This window comes from Aotus nancymaae, unplaced genomic scaffold (assembly GCF_030222135.1).
Source record: "Aotus nancymaae isolate 86718 unplaced genomic scaffold, 86718_ANA_hifiasm-v0.15.2.pri h1tg000058l, whole genome shotgun sequence".
NCBI lineage: Eukaryota > Metazoa > Chordata > Mammalia > Primates > Aotidae > Aotus > Aotus nancymaae.
This window is the reverse complement of record NW_026988472.1, coordinates 37,458,134-37,476,449: the sequence shown is the minus strand read 5'-3', so window position 1 is coordinate 37,476,449 and position 18,316 is coordinate 37,458,134. Positions and strand designations below refer to the sequence as shown.

The window sequence follows — 18,316 nt, the reverse complement described above, 5'->3', positions numbered from 1 at the left end:
TTCTGAAGCCTGTTTCTGTCAATTCATCAGATTCATTCTCCATCCATCTTTGATACCTAGCTGGTGAGGAGTTGTGATCCCTTGTAGGAGGAGAGGCATTCTGGTTTTTGGTGTTTTCATCCTTTTTGCACTGGTTTCTTCCCATGTTAGTGACTTTATCTACCTGTGGTCTTTGTAGTTGGTGACTTTCGGATGGGGTCTCTGAGTAGACTTCTTTTTTGTTGTTGATGAAGTTAATTCTTTCTTTTTCTTAGTTTTCCTTCTAATAGTCAGGCCCCTCTGCTGCAGGACTGCTGGAGGTCCACTCCAAACTCTGCTTGCCTGGGGATCACCCACGGGGGCTGCAGAACAGTAAGGGTTGCTGCCGGTTTCTTCTTCTGTTATCTTCATCCCAGAAGGGTACCCACCAGATGTCAGCCTGAGCTCTCCTTTATGAGGTGGCTGTTTGAGTATATCGGGATCTGGGAGCTACTTGAGGAGATAGTCTGTCCCTTATAGGAGCTCAAGTGCTGTGCTAGGAGCTCAGTTGTTGCATGCAGAGCTGCTGGGCAGGTACCTTTATATCTGCTGCAGCGGAACTCATAACTGCCCCTTTTCCCAGGTTCTCTGACCTAGGAAGGTGGGCTTTATTTATAAGTTCCTGACGTGCTACTGCCTTTTTTCAGAGATGCCCTGCCTGCCCCACATGGAGTAGTCTAGTCAGTCTGCCAGCAGAGGTGTTGCTGAGCTGCTGCAGGCTCTGCCCAGCTGCTGTGTGAACTGTCTGGATATTGACGGACTGCCTCAGTAGAGACGGACGCCCTTCCCCTCACTGAGCTGGACCATCCCGGGTCCAGCTGCACTTGCTGCAAAACTCTCAATCCAGAGCATTTCAGATTGCTTGTTTTGTTGGGGTGGTCCCCACTGAACCAGATCGCCTGGCTCCCTGTCTCAGCCCCCTCACTTTCAGTTGAATGGGCGGCTCTGTCTCTCAGGCATTCCAGGCGCCTGTTGAAATGGCTGCCCAGATTTGTGTGAGTTTCTGTGCGCCAACCCGCAGCACCATCCGTGCTGAAAACTCGTGCTGCTTTTCAGCCCAGGCATCTCCTGGTCTGTGGGCAGTGAAAACTTCTTTGTAAATCCAGTGAGCACTCACCCTGTGTGTTGTTCTTACTGGGAACTGCACTCCGGAGCTCTTCCTGTTTGGCCATCTTGGATCCTCCCCAGTTTCTTACTTGTTACAATCTAAATAGGATAATTCCTGTAATGGCCACTTACAGATAATCCAAGGATTTTGTCTGTTTTTCTCTTTCTGGCATCGAAAAGCTTTCTTGCTATGAATTTGATTTCCTTTACTTAGAGTTACTGTGTTTTTCTTATAAGTACCCTGAGGTCCACTTGAGGTTTTCTTCAGACTTAAGAACAGTTTCTATATTTTTGGTTTTGGTTTTGGTTTTGTTTTGTGTGTGTGTGTGTGTGTGTGTGTGTGTGTATACATGCATGGGTGCTGATTATATTCATTTATTCTACAGAGATCTATTGTTTTTACTCCCATAAATGAACATTAAGTCATGATTGAGTGGTAATCTTTGGTAACCCACAAAGATTGGAACCCCACCTGACCTTTTACCCTTATTTATATGTAGATATAGCCCAAACCATCATATCAAACATTAAAATCTGCTGGCTAAGAATGGCTGTTAGTACAGTTGTATATGATTTGCCTCAGATTAAAACTTTAGGGTGATTCTTAATCACTACAAAATAAAATCATTTCCTTGGTATGTATTTAGATTTTTCTTTTCATTTTTTCTTGAAATTTAATCTTGAGTGAGAAGATTGTCCTACTTAAAATCAATGGTCAGGAAAGTGGAAAACATGCCTTAGAATTCAGTTTGCTACAGGCATTTAGTGATCAAATAGATTTTTCTTTCTCTATATTTTGAAAATCAAATGAGATTCTTTTAAGTACTTACAGTAAAAAAAAAAAAATGCTGTGCATCACCTCATCACTTCTTAATGAAATTTTAAGATTTTATAAACAGACTCTGACCTTTTCAAACCTAGGAATCTGAACCCTTTTCTAATCATGCCAGAAGCATATTTGAATTCTTAGTTTAAAATGCCACTTTTTATGCTTCAATGCAGCAAAAATGGACTTTACATGTTTTTTTTGTTGTTGTTGTTGGACAGAGTTTTACTCTGTTGCCCAGCCTGCAGTGCAGTGGTGTGATCTTGGCTCACTGCAACCTCTGCTGCCCAGGTTCAAGTGATTCTTCTGCCTCAGCCTCCCAAGTAGCTGGGATTACAGACACCTGCCTCCACACCTGGCTAATTGTTATATTTTTAGTAGAGATGGGGTTTCACCATCTTGGCCAGGCTGGTCTTGAACTCCTGACCTCATGATCCACCTGCCTCAGCCTCCCAAAGTAATTTTTTAAATAAATGATTTTCTCCTTGAAGTGCTTACATTTTTCATCTTTAAAAAATAGTTTTATTGAGGCCTAATTTATATTATATAAATTAACCTATTTTAAGTATACAGTTTGATGGGGTTTAGTAAATTTCAGTAACACTTATATGACCACCTTTACAATCCAGTCTTAGAAAACTTCCATTAGGCTGGATTTTTAAAAGCTTGTTTCTGCTTCCAATTAAAGAGATTAATTTTTTTAAACTGAGAATTTCGATTAATCACATTTTTTTTCTAATTCAGTTTTTTGAATTCTTATGTCTCCTTCCATTTAAGCAAATTATGTTGAAAAAATATACTGGGTTTTGGAGTAGGAATAGATAAGTTCATAAAAGAGAGCCTATATTACACTGTGATATAGTCATACATTGCTGTTGATGAGGATTGGCAATTTTTTTGTTGTGCAAATGTCATAGAATATGCTTACATAACCTAGATGTTACAGCCTACTACACGCCTAAGCTATGTGGTATAGCCTGTTGCTCCTAGGCTACAAACCTGTATAGCATGTGACTGTACTGAATACTATGGACAATTTTAACACAATAGTAAGTATTTGTTTCATATCTGAACCCAGAAAAGGTAGAGTAAGAATATGGTATTATAATCTTATGAGACCACTGTGGTATATGTGGTCTATTGTTGACCAAAACATCATTTTATGCAGCGCATGACTGTATATAGAATCATTTAGAAAACAACATGTTAAAACCACTGGAAAAAGGAAGGGCCATTTAGTAAATTGCCCTCATTTAGAAAACAACATGTTAAAACCACTGGAAAATAAATAATGATAGAGCACTATCTATTTTTCTTCACTAAAATAAATTTTAGATGTATCAGCTATCTAAGAAGGAAATATAAATTTATAAGAAAACTAGAAAAAATATGGGCAAAAATGATTTCTAGATGTGGAGAGACTTTCTAAGTATTTTTAAAATGGAATAAAATACAAAGGAATGTACTGTTTGACTACATAAAAAAGAAAAAACATGTAACAAAGTATAAGATGACAAGCTGGAAAAAATATTTGCAACAAACATGAAAAGTAGAGGGTTAAGGTAAAATGTGTAATATTCATATATGTGAATACTCATATTGATAAAATATATGTGAATATTCATATTGATAAAAAACACCAAAAAGTGACAGATGAGCATTTAAGTAGGTAAATCAAAAAACAACAAACAGAAATCACTCGTAAGATGTGTATATGAAACAACAGAACTTTAAAGTGCATGAAGCAAAAACTGACAGAATCAAAGAGGAAATAGACAAGTCCACAGTTGTAGACTTCATTTACCTCTTTCTCAAGAATAGACAGAATTAAACAGGAAGTCAGTAAAGATTAGAGGCGCTGAGCACCACCATCTAACAACAGGATGTAATTGACATTTTTAGAGCACTTCATCCAACAGCAGGAGAATAAAAATTCTTTTCAAGTGCCCATGGAACATTCCCCCAGATAGACCATATCTGTATCATAAAACAAAATTCAAGAAGTTTAAAAGAATTGAAACCAGATAATAAAATGAAACTAGTCACTCATATAGCACACTTTTAAGTAATCCAACAAAGACGTCTCATGAAAACTAAAAAGTAATACATTGAACAGAATGAAAAAAGACCAAATCATAATTTGTGGCACACAGCTAAAGCAGTGCTGAAAAGGAAGTGTATAGCACTGAATGCTTATATATATCAGAAATATATATATTCAAGACATATCAGAAATATATATAGTAAATATATATATATATCAGAAGCACTGAATGCTTTATATCAGAAAAGAAGAAAGATCTTAATCATCTAAGTTCCCATTTCAACAAAATAGAAAAAATAAGAACAAAATAAGCACAGAGCAATGATAAGATGCTCTTAATGATAAGAGCAGAAATTAGTGAAATTGAAAACAGAAACAATAAAAAAGTCAATCTAAATGTAAATGTTAGAAAAGGAATATTACAAATAACTTCATACATAAATTTGACAGCTTAGATGAAATGGACCACTTCCTTGGAAAATAGTACTAGAACATAACCCGAGATGAAATAGATACTCTGAATAATCCTGTAACTATTAAAGAAATTAAATATTACCTAGAAATGCCTCAGGGTGTGGAAAAAAAATCCAGGACCAAATTATTTTAGTGGTGTATTCTATGTATTTAAAGGAGAAATAACACCATTTCTACACCATCTCTTCCAGGAAATGAAGGCAGAAACATTTCCCATAGCATTTTATGAGGAAATCATTATCCTGATACAAAAAATACCCCAAAACAAAAAACAACTACAGACCAATATTTCTCAGGAACTTAGATGTTAAAACTCTGACCAAAACATTAGCAAACTAACTCCAAACATGTATAAAAAGAATTATACCTATGACTAAATGAACTGCTTCAAACACTTGAAAATAATCAGTATACAGGTCCACCACTTACTAGACGTGTGATCTTAGATAAGTCACTTAATCTTTCTCTACCTTATGTTTCTCATCTGTAAAACAGGAATAATAATAGCACCTGTCTCATAATGATTGTGAAGATTAAATTATCTAATACACGTAAAGCATTTAGAATTGTAACTGGCACATAGTAAGCCCTCAGTAAACCTTAGCAGTTGTTATTACTAGCTCTTAATTGTGAATATTCTAAGTAGATACTGTACTCAGAATCTTAGGTTCTTGTGAAAATAAACTAACATGTTATCTTTGCCTAAAGTATTCCATTTTTGTTTTAGATATAATGAATATACCTTGTAAAAGCCAAAAAACTTCTAAATAATTAAGAACTTTAAAAAGAGAGAAATTTGGTAGAAAGCAAGCATTATATTTCCTGAATTTAATTCTCTTCCAATTATTTTCTTCAAATCTTTCCTTAAAATAAGTCCTGAATATTTTTATCAATATGCAAATTTCAGAACATTTATTTTATAATATTATATAATCTATTTCATATTATTGAAAAACGCATTTTAGGCTACTATATTTTGGGACTTTTCAAAAGCTGTTCCTAGTAATCACAATTTTCCTTTTCCCTTTATAGGTCACCATTTGCTGCTGTGACAGACTATTCAGTTACAAGAAATAATGTCATACAACTCTGCCTGGAGTTGACAACAATTGTGCAACAGGTATTAGCTGACAAACTTTCTTTCTGTTAATTTATTGCCAACTTCATATTCCAATAATGGGAAGTATCCTGTGTACCAAGAGTTTGTAAGATACTGGTTTAAAAGTTTCTCAAAGACAAATCATTCTAAAGAAATCAAATATGTTTAATATTTATTGGGAAACTATGCATATACCTCAGTTAACTTACCAGACAATATAAAAGGAACCTACCTGACCAGTAAATAAACAATTATAATAAAATAATATCTGTTAGTCTCACACTTTAAATGGGGATGACTAAGGTATATTGCCTTTCAAAAAATTACCCCATTCAGATAACAATCTCAGATTTTTGCTCTAAGACACTATTAGTTTTACTTACTTTTGTACACATACACGCAACTGTGCCTAACAGCTTTTAACAATGATCTAATTACCCAAAATGATTTTTCGCTTCGATATTATCTAAGCCAGGAATCCCCAAATCAGATGCCTTCAGGGTCCAGCAGCTGATATAAATGGTTGAATTAAGTCTGATATAAGGCATGGGGAAATGCAAGAGACTTGGGTGATTTGACTAGGACATATTCAAACATGTCTTTTAGAGGAAATGTAATTATAGGCATGATATATTAGTGCTTTTAAATTATCTTTTAAATAATTTGTCCTTTTTCTACTGTTATGTGATGATATTTCTCTTCAGTACCAAGTTTTTTTGGGCTCTGTGGTCTTTTGCTACCTGTAGTAGAAATAAGAATAAGGATTAATAGGTAAAATAATGAAATAAAATAGTTAAGTGTTTATTTCTTTATGGTGAAACTATGGGTGATTTTATTTAGACTCTACTTTTCGGTATTTTTCCAAATGAATTTTTATTTTCTAAAATGAATTTGAGTTATTAAAAAAAAGAATGTTAAGTACATTGAAGAAATACTGCTTTAAGTTTGCCAGAGGAACACAACTTAGACAAATATTTAAATATACTTTAAAATAAATTACATGCTTACAAACAGTTACTGTTCATCTAATCATCTAATTCAGCCATTATATACATACTAATCACTGCATTTGATTGGAATTGTATGAAGTATCTGAAGACAGGAATTAAATTTAAGCTGCCAGTAAAAGAGGCCAATTTGAAAAAGCAAGGTGTAGACTTTAAAGAAAAACTAGGGCATGTATTTATTACCAGGCTTTCGAGAAATCTCATCTGAACAGTTATGATGATGGTTATGCTTTGAAATATGCTGTGCTTCAAATTATTTTTCACTCAGCTTTAATTATTTTTATTCCCTTTGCAGCAAGATGAGATAATCAATATCTAAAAATAAACTGTCACAAATGCCTTTTTTCCCCTTCCTAACACAAAGTGGTGCTACTGTGAAGTAAGAGGAAAGTGCTTCTTGATATTGGCCACTTACATTTAAAATAATACTAAAATTAGTGGAGAAATTTAATGTCCGTTTCTTTTTAAAACTTTCATTTGTAGGAATTTACTTAATCTACTATATTTATTTTACTTATTCCCAGTTGTGATGGGTTTGGATCATTGTATTTGAAGCCTTTTAAAGAGATTTCTACCCCCCCCAACACTTCCCTCATCTCGTAAGATTGGTTATGATGACATCTTTGAAAAAAAAAAAGAGAAACTGGTTTTAAAATCTTAAATAGAATTCTCACAAAGAACTGAAGCTTCATTTAGAACACTGTCAGCAACTGAAGCAGAACAATGAGACAGGTACCCACACACTACTTGTCAGCACTGAAATAATTGCCATGATGCCTTCCTTAATGGATATCAGCTTAACCTAAAATTATTATACTGTATCATTTTTTTGTTCTCTACTTCAAACACAAAAATGATGAATTAGATTGTCACTATTTAAGAAATAAGCACAAAAGTGTTGGTTTGCAAGATGAAACTTTGGTGAAGCTTAAAATACATGGGGCAAGGGAGAAGGTTGTAATCTTGGAAGATCTGAGATTAAGCCCTGTTGATTCATGATGATTCCACACTGGACAAACCATGTCATTGTTTTCACCATCTATAGACAGAATTAATCTACCTCAGAGTTATTGTGAGAATCAAATGAGATTTATTTAAAAATAGTTAAGACTTGGAAACAACCTAAATGCCCATCAGTAGCAGACTAGATAAAGAAAATGTATATATACACCATGGAATACTATGCAGCCATAAAAAAGAATGAGATCATGTCCTTTACAGCAACACGGATGGAGCTGGAGGTCATTATCCTAAGCAAACTAACATAGGAACAGAAAACCAAGTACTGTATCTTCTCACTTATAAGTGGGAGCTAAACATTAAGTACATGTGTATACAAGGGAACAACAGGTACTGGGGCCTACTTGAGGGTGGAGGGTCAGAGGAGGGTGAGGATCAAAAAACTGTCTTTTCAGTACTATGCTGATTACTTAGGTGATGAAATCTGTACACCAAACCCCTATGATACTCAGTTTACTTACATAACAAACCTGCACATGTACTCCTGAATCTAAAATAAAAGTTAAAAAAGTAAAATAAAATAAAAATAGTCAATGAATGTAAAGTGAATAACAAAGATGAAAGTAATATTTTACAAAAATGGGTAAGGAATAACAAGACTTGATAAAAGGAAGTAACATAAGAAGTTTTGAAAAATAAATGTCAGAGATGTTTTTTCTCCATTTGGTGTTAGTTTTATTGAGCTGCATTTACAGTGAAATCTGATTTAGGTGCTGAGGGAAAATTCAAACATGTTGAAGAACGTTTTAAATCAGATTTTGAAATATTAAATACAGAGTGAAAAATTCCTCTTAAAACTCAAATTTTGACGATATGCTTTTTACCTGAACTGGTCCTCTCTAAACTATATTTACTAAAAATCTTTTTTCTGCTTTCTTATGGGTCTGTTCATTTCCAACCTTTTTTTTTTTTTGAGACAGAGTCTCACTCTGTCATCAGGCACCAGGCTGGAGTGCAGTGGCACAATCTCGGCTCACTGCAACCTCTGCCTCCCAAGTTCAAGCAATTCTCCTGCCTCAGCCTCCCGAGTACCTGGAGCTACAGGCGCACGCCACCATGCCCAGCTAATTTTTGTATTTTTAGTAGAGACAGGATTTCACCATGTTGGCCAGGATGGTCTCCATCTCTTGACCTCGTGATCCGCCTGCCTCGGCCTCCCAAAGTGCTGGGATTACAGGCTTGAACCACCGCGCCCGGCCATTTCCAACCGTTTTAGATCCATTTTCCATGTTCTTGGTTATCACTGGTTATCTGAATAGTGTTAAAAACATTTTACAGAAAACTATAATGAAGAATATTTATAATAATATAATCCTAATTACACAGAAATAGTGCTGTTGCTTTGGTCTTTCCTGTAATAAATGTCTTTACTTAAGTTGTTATTATGACTTTCTGAAAGTTGATTTGTTTTACTTTGTTCCATATTTACCTGTCAGATGTATTTTGTTTTCTAAACCTTTATTCAAGTAAATGGAAAAATATCTTTAAAGATCAGTATTAAAAATGTTTCTTTTTGATGGGCAGCCTCCTTTAAATTATGTGTATGTGCTTTCTATTCACTTGTGTTACCTATATAATATTTTAAATGCAGAAAATAAAAGTAAATGATTTATGAAACTCTCTCTAAATCTGCATCTTAAAATAAAGATATAAATGAGCATATTGAGTATATAGCCCTCTTTAAATATATTCCTGCTCAAATGTAATTTAAGCATTTTATCTGTTTTATCTTAATCGAGTTGTTAATTGCTCAAGGTAAATACTTGAGAAAATAAGAGTTTTTCTAGGACTTTTGAATTGGGATTTGTGTTTTAAATGCTTAGAGCACAAATTTGTAAATACTGTTTGGAAAGATTACAAAATTTTGTTAAAATAAATAGTCCAGAAGTAATTTTTAGTTTCATTAAGGATGTATTCAAGGAAATTTGGCCTGTAGTTTTATTGATTATAGATATTTTATTTTACTTAATTACATTCATGTATATGAATAGTACTTCATTTACCTTCTTAGTTGACATTTCATGTCATTTACCCTCATAATTTATGGCAAAATAATATAGTGGGCTTTGACATGAAGTTGATTCAAGTTCATCATCTTGGCTTTGCTTTTCAACAAACAGTATAAACTTGGACAAATTACTTCATAGCTCTGATATTATTTTTCTTTGTCTGTAAAAGTGGATCCCTACCATTTTTAGATTATTGTAGGGCTGTTGTGAAGATTAGCAACTGATTTAGCCCACCATCTGGCATATAGTGGGAGCTTAATAAATGGCCACTCGAGTTAGTTAGCAAAAAAGCCTTTGGAAATGCTAAACTCAGCTAGTTTGTTTCTCCACAGAAAATTTCAAGGAGTGATGCTCTGCTTACTTTTGGTATTGAGTGACAACGAGGAAAGACCTTATTTCTAAAATGAGTGATTAAAAAAAAGATACTGGTATAATTTAGAACGTTCCTTAAATTTTAATGCAAATTCATTACTGTGCTTCATTTTCTGCAAGATATGTTGAAACATTCATGTTCAAATATAATACATAAATTAACTTTGATCACCCAGGAATGTTTCATCCCTATCCACATATTCAAATAAACTGGAGTTATAAGTGGAAAACTCAAAACATATAAAGGTAAAGGAGACTATATGTGTTAATATATATTGTAGTACAGATGTATGTTTTAAAAAGAGATATTAAGTTCAAGTTATAGTTAAATACATGTAAAGATGTAAAATGGGGATAGAAATTATGCTGGTGTAGGCAGGGTATATATTCTATGGTTCATGTGGCAAGTGTTGAAAGCATATGAAAAGCCTGTCCAGGATGGTCTCATAGTTGTTTAAAACACAACTTTAAATACTACTTTTACTATGTACTCAGAGTTAGTGTTTAAACCCTCCTAAATCAGACATTCTAGGTGACCTGAAAATTGTATTGGGGCTCTTGAGATTGAAACTGGGACATTTGAGACCAAAAAACAGGACAAGCTTTATATGCATTTTTAAAAACAGTATGGATTATATTAGCATACGCATTGAAGGCAATATAAAATGTGATTCTGTTTTTTCACTTTTTCCTTTTATTTTTAGTTGACACATAATTGTAGATATCTATGGAGTACAGAGTCATATTTCAGTACATGTATACAATCTATAATAATCAAATCAGGGTAGTTAACATATCCATTATCTCAAATATTTATCAATTCTTTATGGTGGGAACATTCAAAATCCTCTTTTCCAGCTTTTTGAAAATATAAGATAAATTATTGGTAACTGTATTCATTCTACAGTGCTATAGAACACTAGAATTTGTTCCTCCTGTCTAGATGTAATTTTGTATCTATTAACCGATCTCTCCCTATCTCCTCCTTTCTTCTACCCTTCCCAACCTCTCATAACTACAGTCTACTCTCTACTTCTATGAGCTCGGTTTTTTTAGCTTTCACATATGAGTGAAAACATGCGATATTTATCTTTCTGTGCCTGACTTATTTCACTTAACATAATATCCTTTAAACTCATCCATGTTACTTTGAATTATAGGATTTAATTCTTTTTAGGGCTGAATAGTATTCCATTGTGTATATATACCATATTTTCTTCATCTATTCATCTGTTGATTAACATTTAGGTTGATTCCTTAACTTGGCTGTTGTCAATAGTGCTGTAATAAACGTGGAGATGCTGATATCTCTTGGACATACTGATTTCCTTTCCATCAAATAAATATCCAGTAGTGGGATTGCTGGATCATATGGTATTTTGTGAAATCTATATTCTGTTTTCCATAATGGCTCTGCTAATTTACATTCCTACCAACAGTATTTTTTCACTTCCTTTCTGTTTAAATAAATAATACTTTTAATTCAATGCAATTATGCTTCACCCTTTAATTTTTCTTCAGCCTTTTACATTAATTATAAAGAAGCAATATCTTTTCAAATTTTTCATATAATGCTAATATAGTAAGTCAGAAGTTATAGAACAATCAGAGATAATACCCAGATAACTTAAAGACTTGTTTCTGAAGAAAAATGTAAAAACTAAAAATGTAAGTTTTCAAAACTGAAGGTATGTTACATATGTGTACCTGTATCTTCTCAAAGGCATATGTATAATGAGAATATTCTCAAAATAGATATAAATACACATACAAGAAATTCTCATTCATGTTATTAAATACACCTAATAGGCAGCTGCATATTTTCTGAAGTCTCAGAATGAAGAGATAAGGGTGATGAAATCATTGCATACTAATACTTAAAAAAGCTCTCTTTAGAAGAGTGGGACATAATAATTTATTCTTCTTCTAGCTTTCTGACACTGGCCTGGCTTGTGAGCAAAAACTTAAAGATGTACTGTGTATCATATTAATATGGATGCTGAAATAGTTTGTTTTCATAAGTTTATTCTTTTATAAACCAAGACCATTGCATGTTATCAGAGTCACCTGCCAAAGTGCTTTTAAAGATAGTATCACCATCAGTAATACCAGAAGGAGACTAGATGGGGATGTACTAAACTAATCAATTCCTTTTAGATAGCAAATGGTAGATCCTATTTCTCAGACATCTTTCTTCACTGTGTTACATTTTGAAATTTATGAAACTTACATACATGCAAAAGAATATATCTAATATATATATGTTATGAAGAATACTACTCATGAATCTGCCATCTAATTTAATAACTACAACATTATCAATATTGTTTCAGTTACTTTTGAGATCCTCCCCCATTTCATCAGCTTGCCTTCTCAAGGGTTTATCATTTTATTTTTTCTTAAAATAGTTTCATATACTTTTCTAAATGTATCATTTGATTATGCTTGTCTTTTCAATTGATGTATTTCTGAATTCATGCATGTTTTCTTCTGTGCTGTAGTTCATTCATTTTTACTGCTTATAGTGTTGAATTCTGTGCATTATGTGCATATCCAAGTATGATTATCCATTCTTCTGATTATGGACATTTTGTTGAATATTTACATTTAAGTATATACCTAGGAGTATAATTACTAGGTTATACAGTTTACACATGCTCATCTTTACAATTGTGAATATAATGTTCTCAAAATTTTATTGCTTAGTATATCTTGTACTTTCATTATCTTTCTACTCTCTGAATTACTGTATTTGAGTCTTACTTTGCAGTTCACCTTTGAAGAGGCTTTTATAGTTTTCTCACAAAGACCCTAAAAAGAGGTAACTTTTACCCTTATTCATATTATGTATAGGGATACAGATGTAGAAAGGTGAGTTAGGCTATTTTTGACCCTCGTAAGTGATAAAATAAACTTGAGGGGAGAGTCCCTGATATGCTACCATTTGTGATGTACTGTGACTATTCTTTTTAAAGAACCAAGCCAACAGTAATAGTTCATTTAAGAAAAGATTTGCTGTGACAGACTTGGAAGCAGGAGTAGACCCCATGCACTTCTGTGTCTCCAGTGCCTGGCAAATAAGTGTTTGTTGAAAGAACGATATAATTATTTTTCCCTTAAAAGTTCACCAAAAGTGATTACAGAAATTTAGAAATGTTAGGAGTTTAGAATCAAGTAAAGAACTGTTTCAAAACACTGATGCCTGAGCCCCATCCAGGCCTCATTAAATTAGACTCTTTGTAATGGGATTACGCATCAGTATTTTTAAAGTGATGCCTCAAGTGATTCTAATATGGAGCCAAAGTTAATAACAGTTGTGCTGTACTCATACTTTAGAAGGAGACGAATATGAGGTGGGAAGAAAATGCATGTAATTAAAAACAGTGTTTCCTTTGTGGACCATGTTTCCATGGACCGTGATTCATCTGAGAAAGCGTATCAAAAATGTAGATTCTCTAGATTTTACCACAGGCTGAATGATTGAGAAGTGTGGATCAGGAGGTTCAACTATTTATAGGTAATAACAGCCCAGAGCCTATACATTTATAAAGGAGTCTGGTTAAAGTTTTCAACTTATAACTGTAGTTATTAGTGGGTTATAGTCCCTCTGTAGTAAATACATATCCAAAAGGATTAGGCTTGTTCTTTGAAACATCAGTTATAAGTTATTAATTAAAAAGTGGTTATTGCACACTTGTAATAAGAAAGGAAGAGCCAGTGCTAGAAACTGGTATAGTAGTAGTAGACATAGGAAGGCACTAAGGTTAGTAAAACAAGAAGCAGTAATAATCATTAGTAACATCTTAAGCATTTATTACATCATACCGTGCTTTACATGAATTACATGACATAGATTTTCATACCTATGTAAGATAAAAGCAGCAAACTAAATACATTTTAGTTACTATTAGGTTGGTGCACAAGTAATCACAGGTTTTGCCATTACTTTTAATCCTTATTATGTCTTGTACTTCCATTATCTTCCTACTCTCTGAATTACCATATTTTTGTCATATATCATAATATTAATATTACTTTTAATGGCAAAAACCGCAATTACTTTTGCATCAACCTAACAGTTATAGGCACTAATTTATTAAGGCGTTTCGCCTCTGCTAAAGAAGTAGTTTTTAACATCCCAGTCTGCTTGGGTTGGGTCAGAAAGACCACCAACATCAAATAAGTAATTCAAATAAAATTAGGCCCTAACACAAGTAAAATAATGGATTGAAATTGTAAATGATAGTGGTAGGTTGAAGAACTGGTTAGAATCAAGTAATTAGGAAAAGTGAGCCCAAATCAAACTTATAAAATGAGTCAAAATTTATCTGTAAAAACCAGATTGGGCTAGGCATGGTGACTCACGCCTGTAATTACAGCACTTTGGGAGGCCGGGGCAGGTGGATCACCTGAGGTCAGGAGTTCTAGACCAGCCTGGTCAACATGGGGAAACCCTGTCTCTACTAAAAATACAAAAATTAACCAGGCATGGGGGTGCATGCCTGTAATCCCAGCTACTCGGGAGGCCAAGGTGGGAGAATCACTTGAACCCAGGAGTGGGAGATTGCAGTGAACTGAGATTGCACCATTGCACTCCAGCCTGGGCAACAGAGTGAGACTGCATCTCAAAAAAAGAAAAAGAATTAACAGATTGGAAAATCTAGATTTGCGAGAAGGTAGCAGAATGTAACCTGAGGTTGATTGTGGGTAACAATCTGTGAGACTTGATATAGAACCTCTAAAAAATAACTCTCATATCCCATGAAATGAAGAGATACAGCCTGAAAAACTAATGAAATGGTTATTGCATTAAACTCTGCATTGGTTATGTCTTCATATGCATGTCTGTCTTATGTTTCCCTTCGATTGGTGCAGAGTTGTATCAGTCAAGGTAAACTAGATTAAGCTGCAGTGACAAACAACCTGAAAATATTAGTGGCTTTTAATAATGCTTATATCCAATGCTCATGCTCCATGTGCATCCTGGGTTGCTATAGCACTACTCTATGTACTGTTCACTTCAAAGCCCACACTGATAGAGTAGCCTCTTCTAGAACATTGCTGGTCATTATGGCAGAAGGAAAATAGAACATGTTGAACCATGCACTGGTTCTTAAAGGTTCTACATGAAAATGAGACCTAGCACATCTACTCACAATTCATTGGTCAAAACAAGTCACATAGCCATGATTGACTTCAGTGGTTCAAGGAAGTTTACTATTCCCTTTAAAAAAAATGGCAGTATATGTTTGGAAATCATAATACAGTCTGCCACAGCAATGAATCTATGAAGAATTCCAGTATAGCGTTATACTAGAATTTTGAGGACAACAATATTGGTTGTTGTCCTCACTGTAGTGTGTTTGTAGTGTGTGTGTGTGTGTGTGTGTGTGTCACAGAGAGACAAAATTGGTATTTTAAGTATAATCTGCTGGAATATGACTGGTAGGTTTGGGTGGGGGGCAATAAATGACCTGTTGGATTTTGTCCAAGCACAAAATTCTGGTTAATAATCACTCAGTACTCAGTGTTAGTACTAGGAAACTTAACTGGATATGGATTCTATGGAATATCTTTTTTCAAGGTGTACCAAATTAAGCCTAAATTTAAGATAATACTATTACTTGGACAATTTAGTATTTATTAGGATTTTAATATCTTATCATCATCAATGATCTAAAACTTTTTTTGCATACCTGGATATAACTGACACTTTTTCAAATACTGCACGCAATTACTGAAAAGAAATGGTTCCATTTTGTACAAGAAAATACAACCTAAATAGATAAAAGAGACAAACATATAGGGCCTGAGGAATTTTTTTAAACTAATATTGGAAATTATATACCATACCATCTCTATTTTTTGACAGCCAAGTGAATAATCTTGAATTAAAGAATTAATGTTTCATTTATATTTTTATTTATGATAGTGTTTGATTTTAGTTTTGCTTGTACCCTTTATTTGAGTTTGTTACAAGGGAAAAAGTGCTTCCCATTGCTTAGACCCTATAGAGTTTCCTTTCCTTGGGATATAGTAGATGGTCATTACCATTAGCAACTTGAATATCTGGAAGCTAGAGAAGCTTTCTATTACAAAGAAATGTTAGCCTCATTCTGTGACTGTAAAGTTCTTGATATCTTTTCTATGATACAAATCTTACAGTAAAGGCTCAACTATTTTTGTTAAAAATATCTTCTGAGATCATTCAGATTAAAGTTTAAAACCAAACTCACATGTAAAATGTTTTAAAAACTGTGAAATTCAGTCTATTTTTGTATAAAATAGAAGTGTGAAGAAACTAAGTGTACTGTACTAGTTTTGCAATTAGAAATTTTATTTCCAACAACATGGCTTTATGAGTTGCATTTTTGTATCTCCTGTGTAAAACCAATGTATAATATTTATTATGGAAAGTGAAAATAGCGAATCAATGCAAGAAAATACTGATAACAGATAAATTCAAATTATATTTATAGGGTATACAGAGAACCTTGAGAAAGTAAAAAGACAATGAAGTTGAATATAGGGTTCCTTCTTTGAAAATATTAACAATCTAATGGGGCAGACTAAGAGTAGCAAACGAATAACTGATGAAAACATAAAATATGTAAAGCTCATAGAGTTATCTGATAGGTCATTCAAAACCATTTAGGCCTTGTGTCAAGACATGCAAAATAAACAAACTTAGTTCATAATGGCAATTAACTCACTGCCTCTTCAGGCTGTCAAAACACAGCTATTAAAGTTACAGGACAGCTATTAAAGTTACAGGGATTACAGTCTTACTCTAATGAATTTTTTTTTTCCCAAGGTGGAGACTGTATCTCCCAGGCTGGAGTGCAGTGACACGATCTCGACTCACTGCAACCTCCACCTCCTGGGTTCAAGCAATTCTCCTGCCTCAGCCTCCAAAGTAGCTGGAATTACAGGCATATGCCACCATGCCAGTCTAAATTTTTTTTTGAATTTTTAGTAGAGATGGGGTTTCACCGTGTTGGCCAGGCTGGTCTCAAAGTCCTGACCTCGTGATCTGCCTACTTTGTCCTCCCAAAGTGCTGGGATTACAGGCGTGAGCCACCATGCTCAGCCCACTCTAATGAATTTTCTGATCATTGAACACCTTGACATTTTTACTTCAGTCTTGAAATTTCAATTTTTTTGATTTGTTAAAGACTCATATGAATGCTGAAAAAACGTTTAGCCTCTCTTTTGCCTATACCCTCACATCTCTATATGCCAGAAACATTATCTTACGCACTCATTCAATTATTAGGACATTAGTTTTTCATTGTGAAGTGAAAGACTAGAGTAGTTGGAGCTAACTTTAGATGACCACATGGGAGAGACCTGAAATAGAATTTTGTAAAGGAATATTATACAACATGTGGAAGAATTAGCCATCTTCACTGACAGAAGAAAAAGTAGTTATCAGCCATTTTACAAGCATGACTATTTTATTTTACAGACCTCATGTGTCAAAAAATTTAAGGCTTTTGAACTATATTTCTGTATAACAATTTCTCTAAATTTTAATTATGTTTAACTACTAGTCTGCAATAGACAACCAGTGTTACCTAAGTCAGTTTGTGCAATATATGGTTTCCCTTGCCCTTTTTGAATTACCCATAGTGGTTCTCAGGCCCCACTTCTCCAGAGCTGTCTTTATATACTATCCTGGAAAATGTGAGATTTAATAATATCTTTCTCTTTTATTTTATAATTTGGAAAAAAGTGAATGACAGAAAGAAATGTAGAACAGTGTAACAAGCACACATGGACCAGCATTACAAATTGGTAAATATTAAGATTTGGTCATATTTACATCAGAACTTTTTATAAAGTTGTATTTCTGCTCAGGCCCCTTCCTCAGAGGCATACATGAGCATTGGCATGCATCCTTTTAGTTGATGTTTATATACTTTGCTACATATATATGCAGAAACAATATATTCTACTTCTCAATTTTAGTCAATAATAAAACATCATGGAATTTAAATAGAAGGATATGGGATTATGATAGGATAATTAAAGTGGTTCAGAAGTTTGATATAGTAGTCTTATCAGACCCTGATTGAAACTCTTTGATGGCTTGCTCATTAGCCTCAGGATAAAACTCACATTTTATCATGATTAAAAAAAACTCATAAAACTGACTTTCAAGGCAACATATTATTAGATTTCCCAAGTTTTCCCTCTTCAGTTCATCTCAGTATTTCTCTTTCATATCTCAAGACTTGTTGCTCTGTATGCCTCAGTCATAGTGCCTTTTAAGTTTTTTTTTAAAATTTCCATTTCTAAAGCCGTATTAGTCCATTCTTGCATTGCTATTAAAGAGCT

The 18,316-nt window shown here is 33.8% G+C and overlaps 1 protein-coding gene across 5 annotated transcripts in view; it reads left to right on the top strand.

The window, feature by feature from the left end:
• The window catches only part of CNKSR2 (connector enhancer of kinase suppressor of Ras 2), a 298,887-nt gene that overhangs the window by 70,132 nt on the left and 210,439 nt on the right, over window positions 1–18,316 (top strand). For all 5 annotated transcript variants that reach the window (XM_021674795.2, XM_021674793.2, XM_021674792.2 and 2 more), the window contains exon 4: window positions 5,502–5,589. In XM_021674795.2, the coding sequence (XP_021530470.1) occupies window positions 5,502–5,589 (88 nt within the window). The remainder of the gene's footprint in view (window positions 1–5,501; window positions 5,590–18,316) is intronic.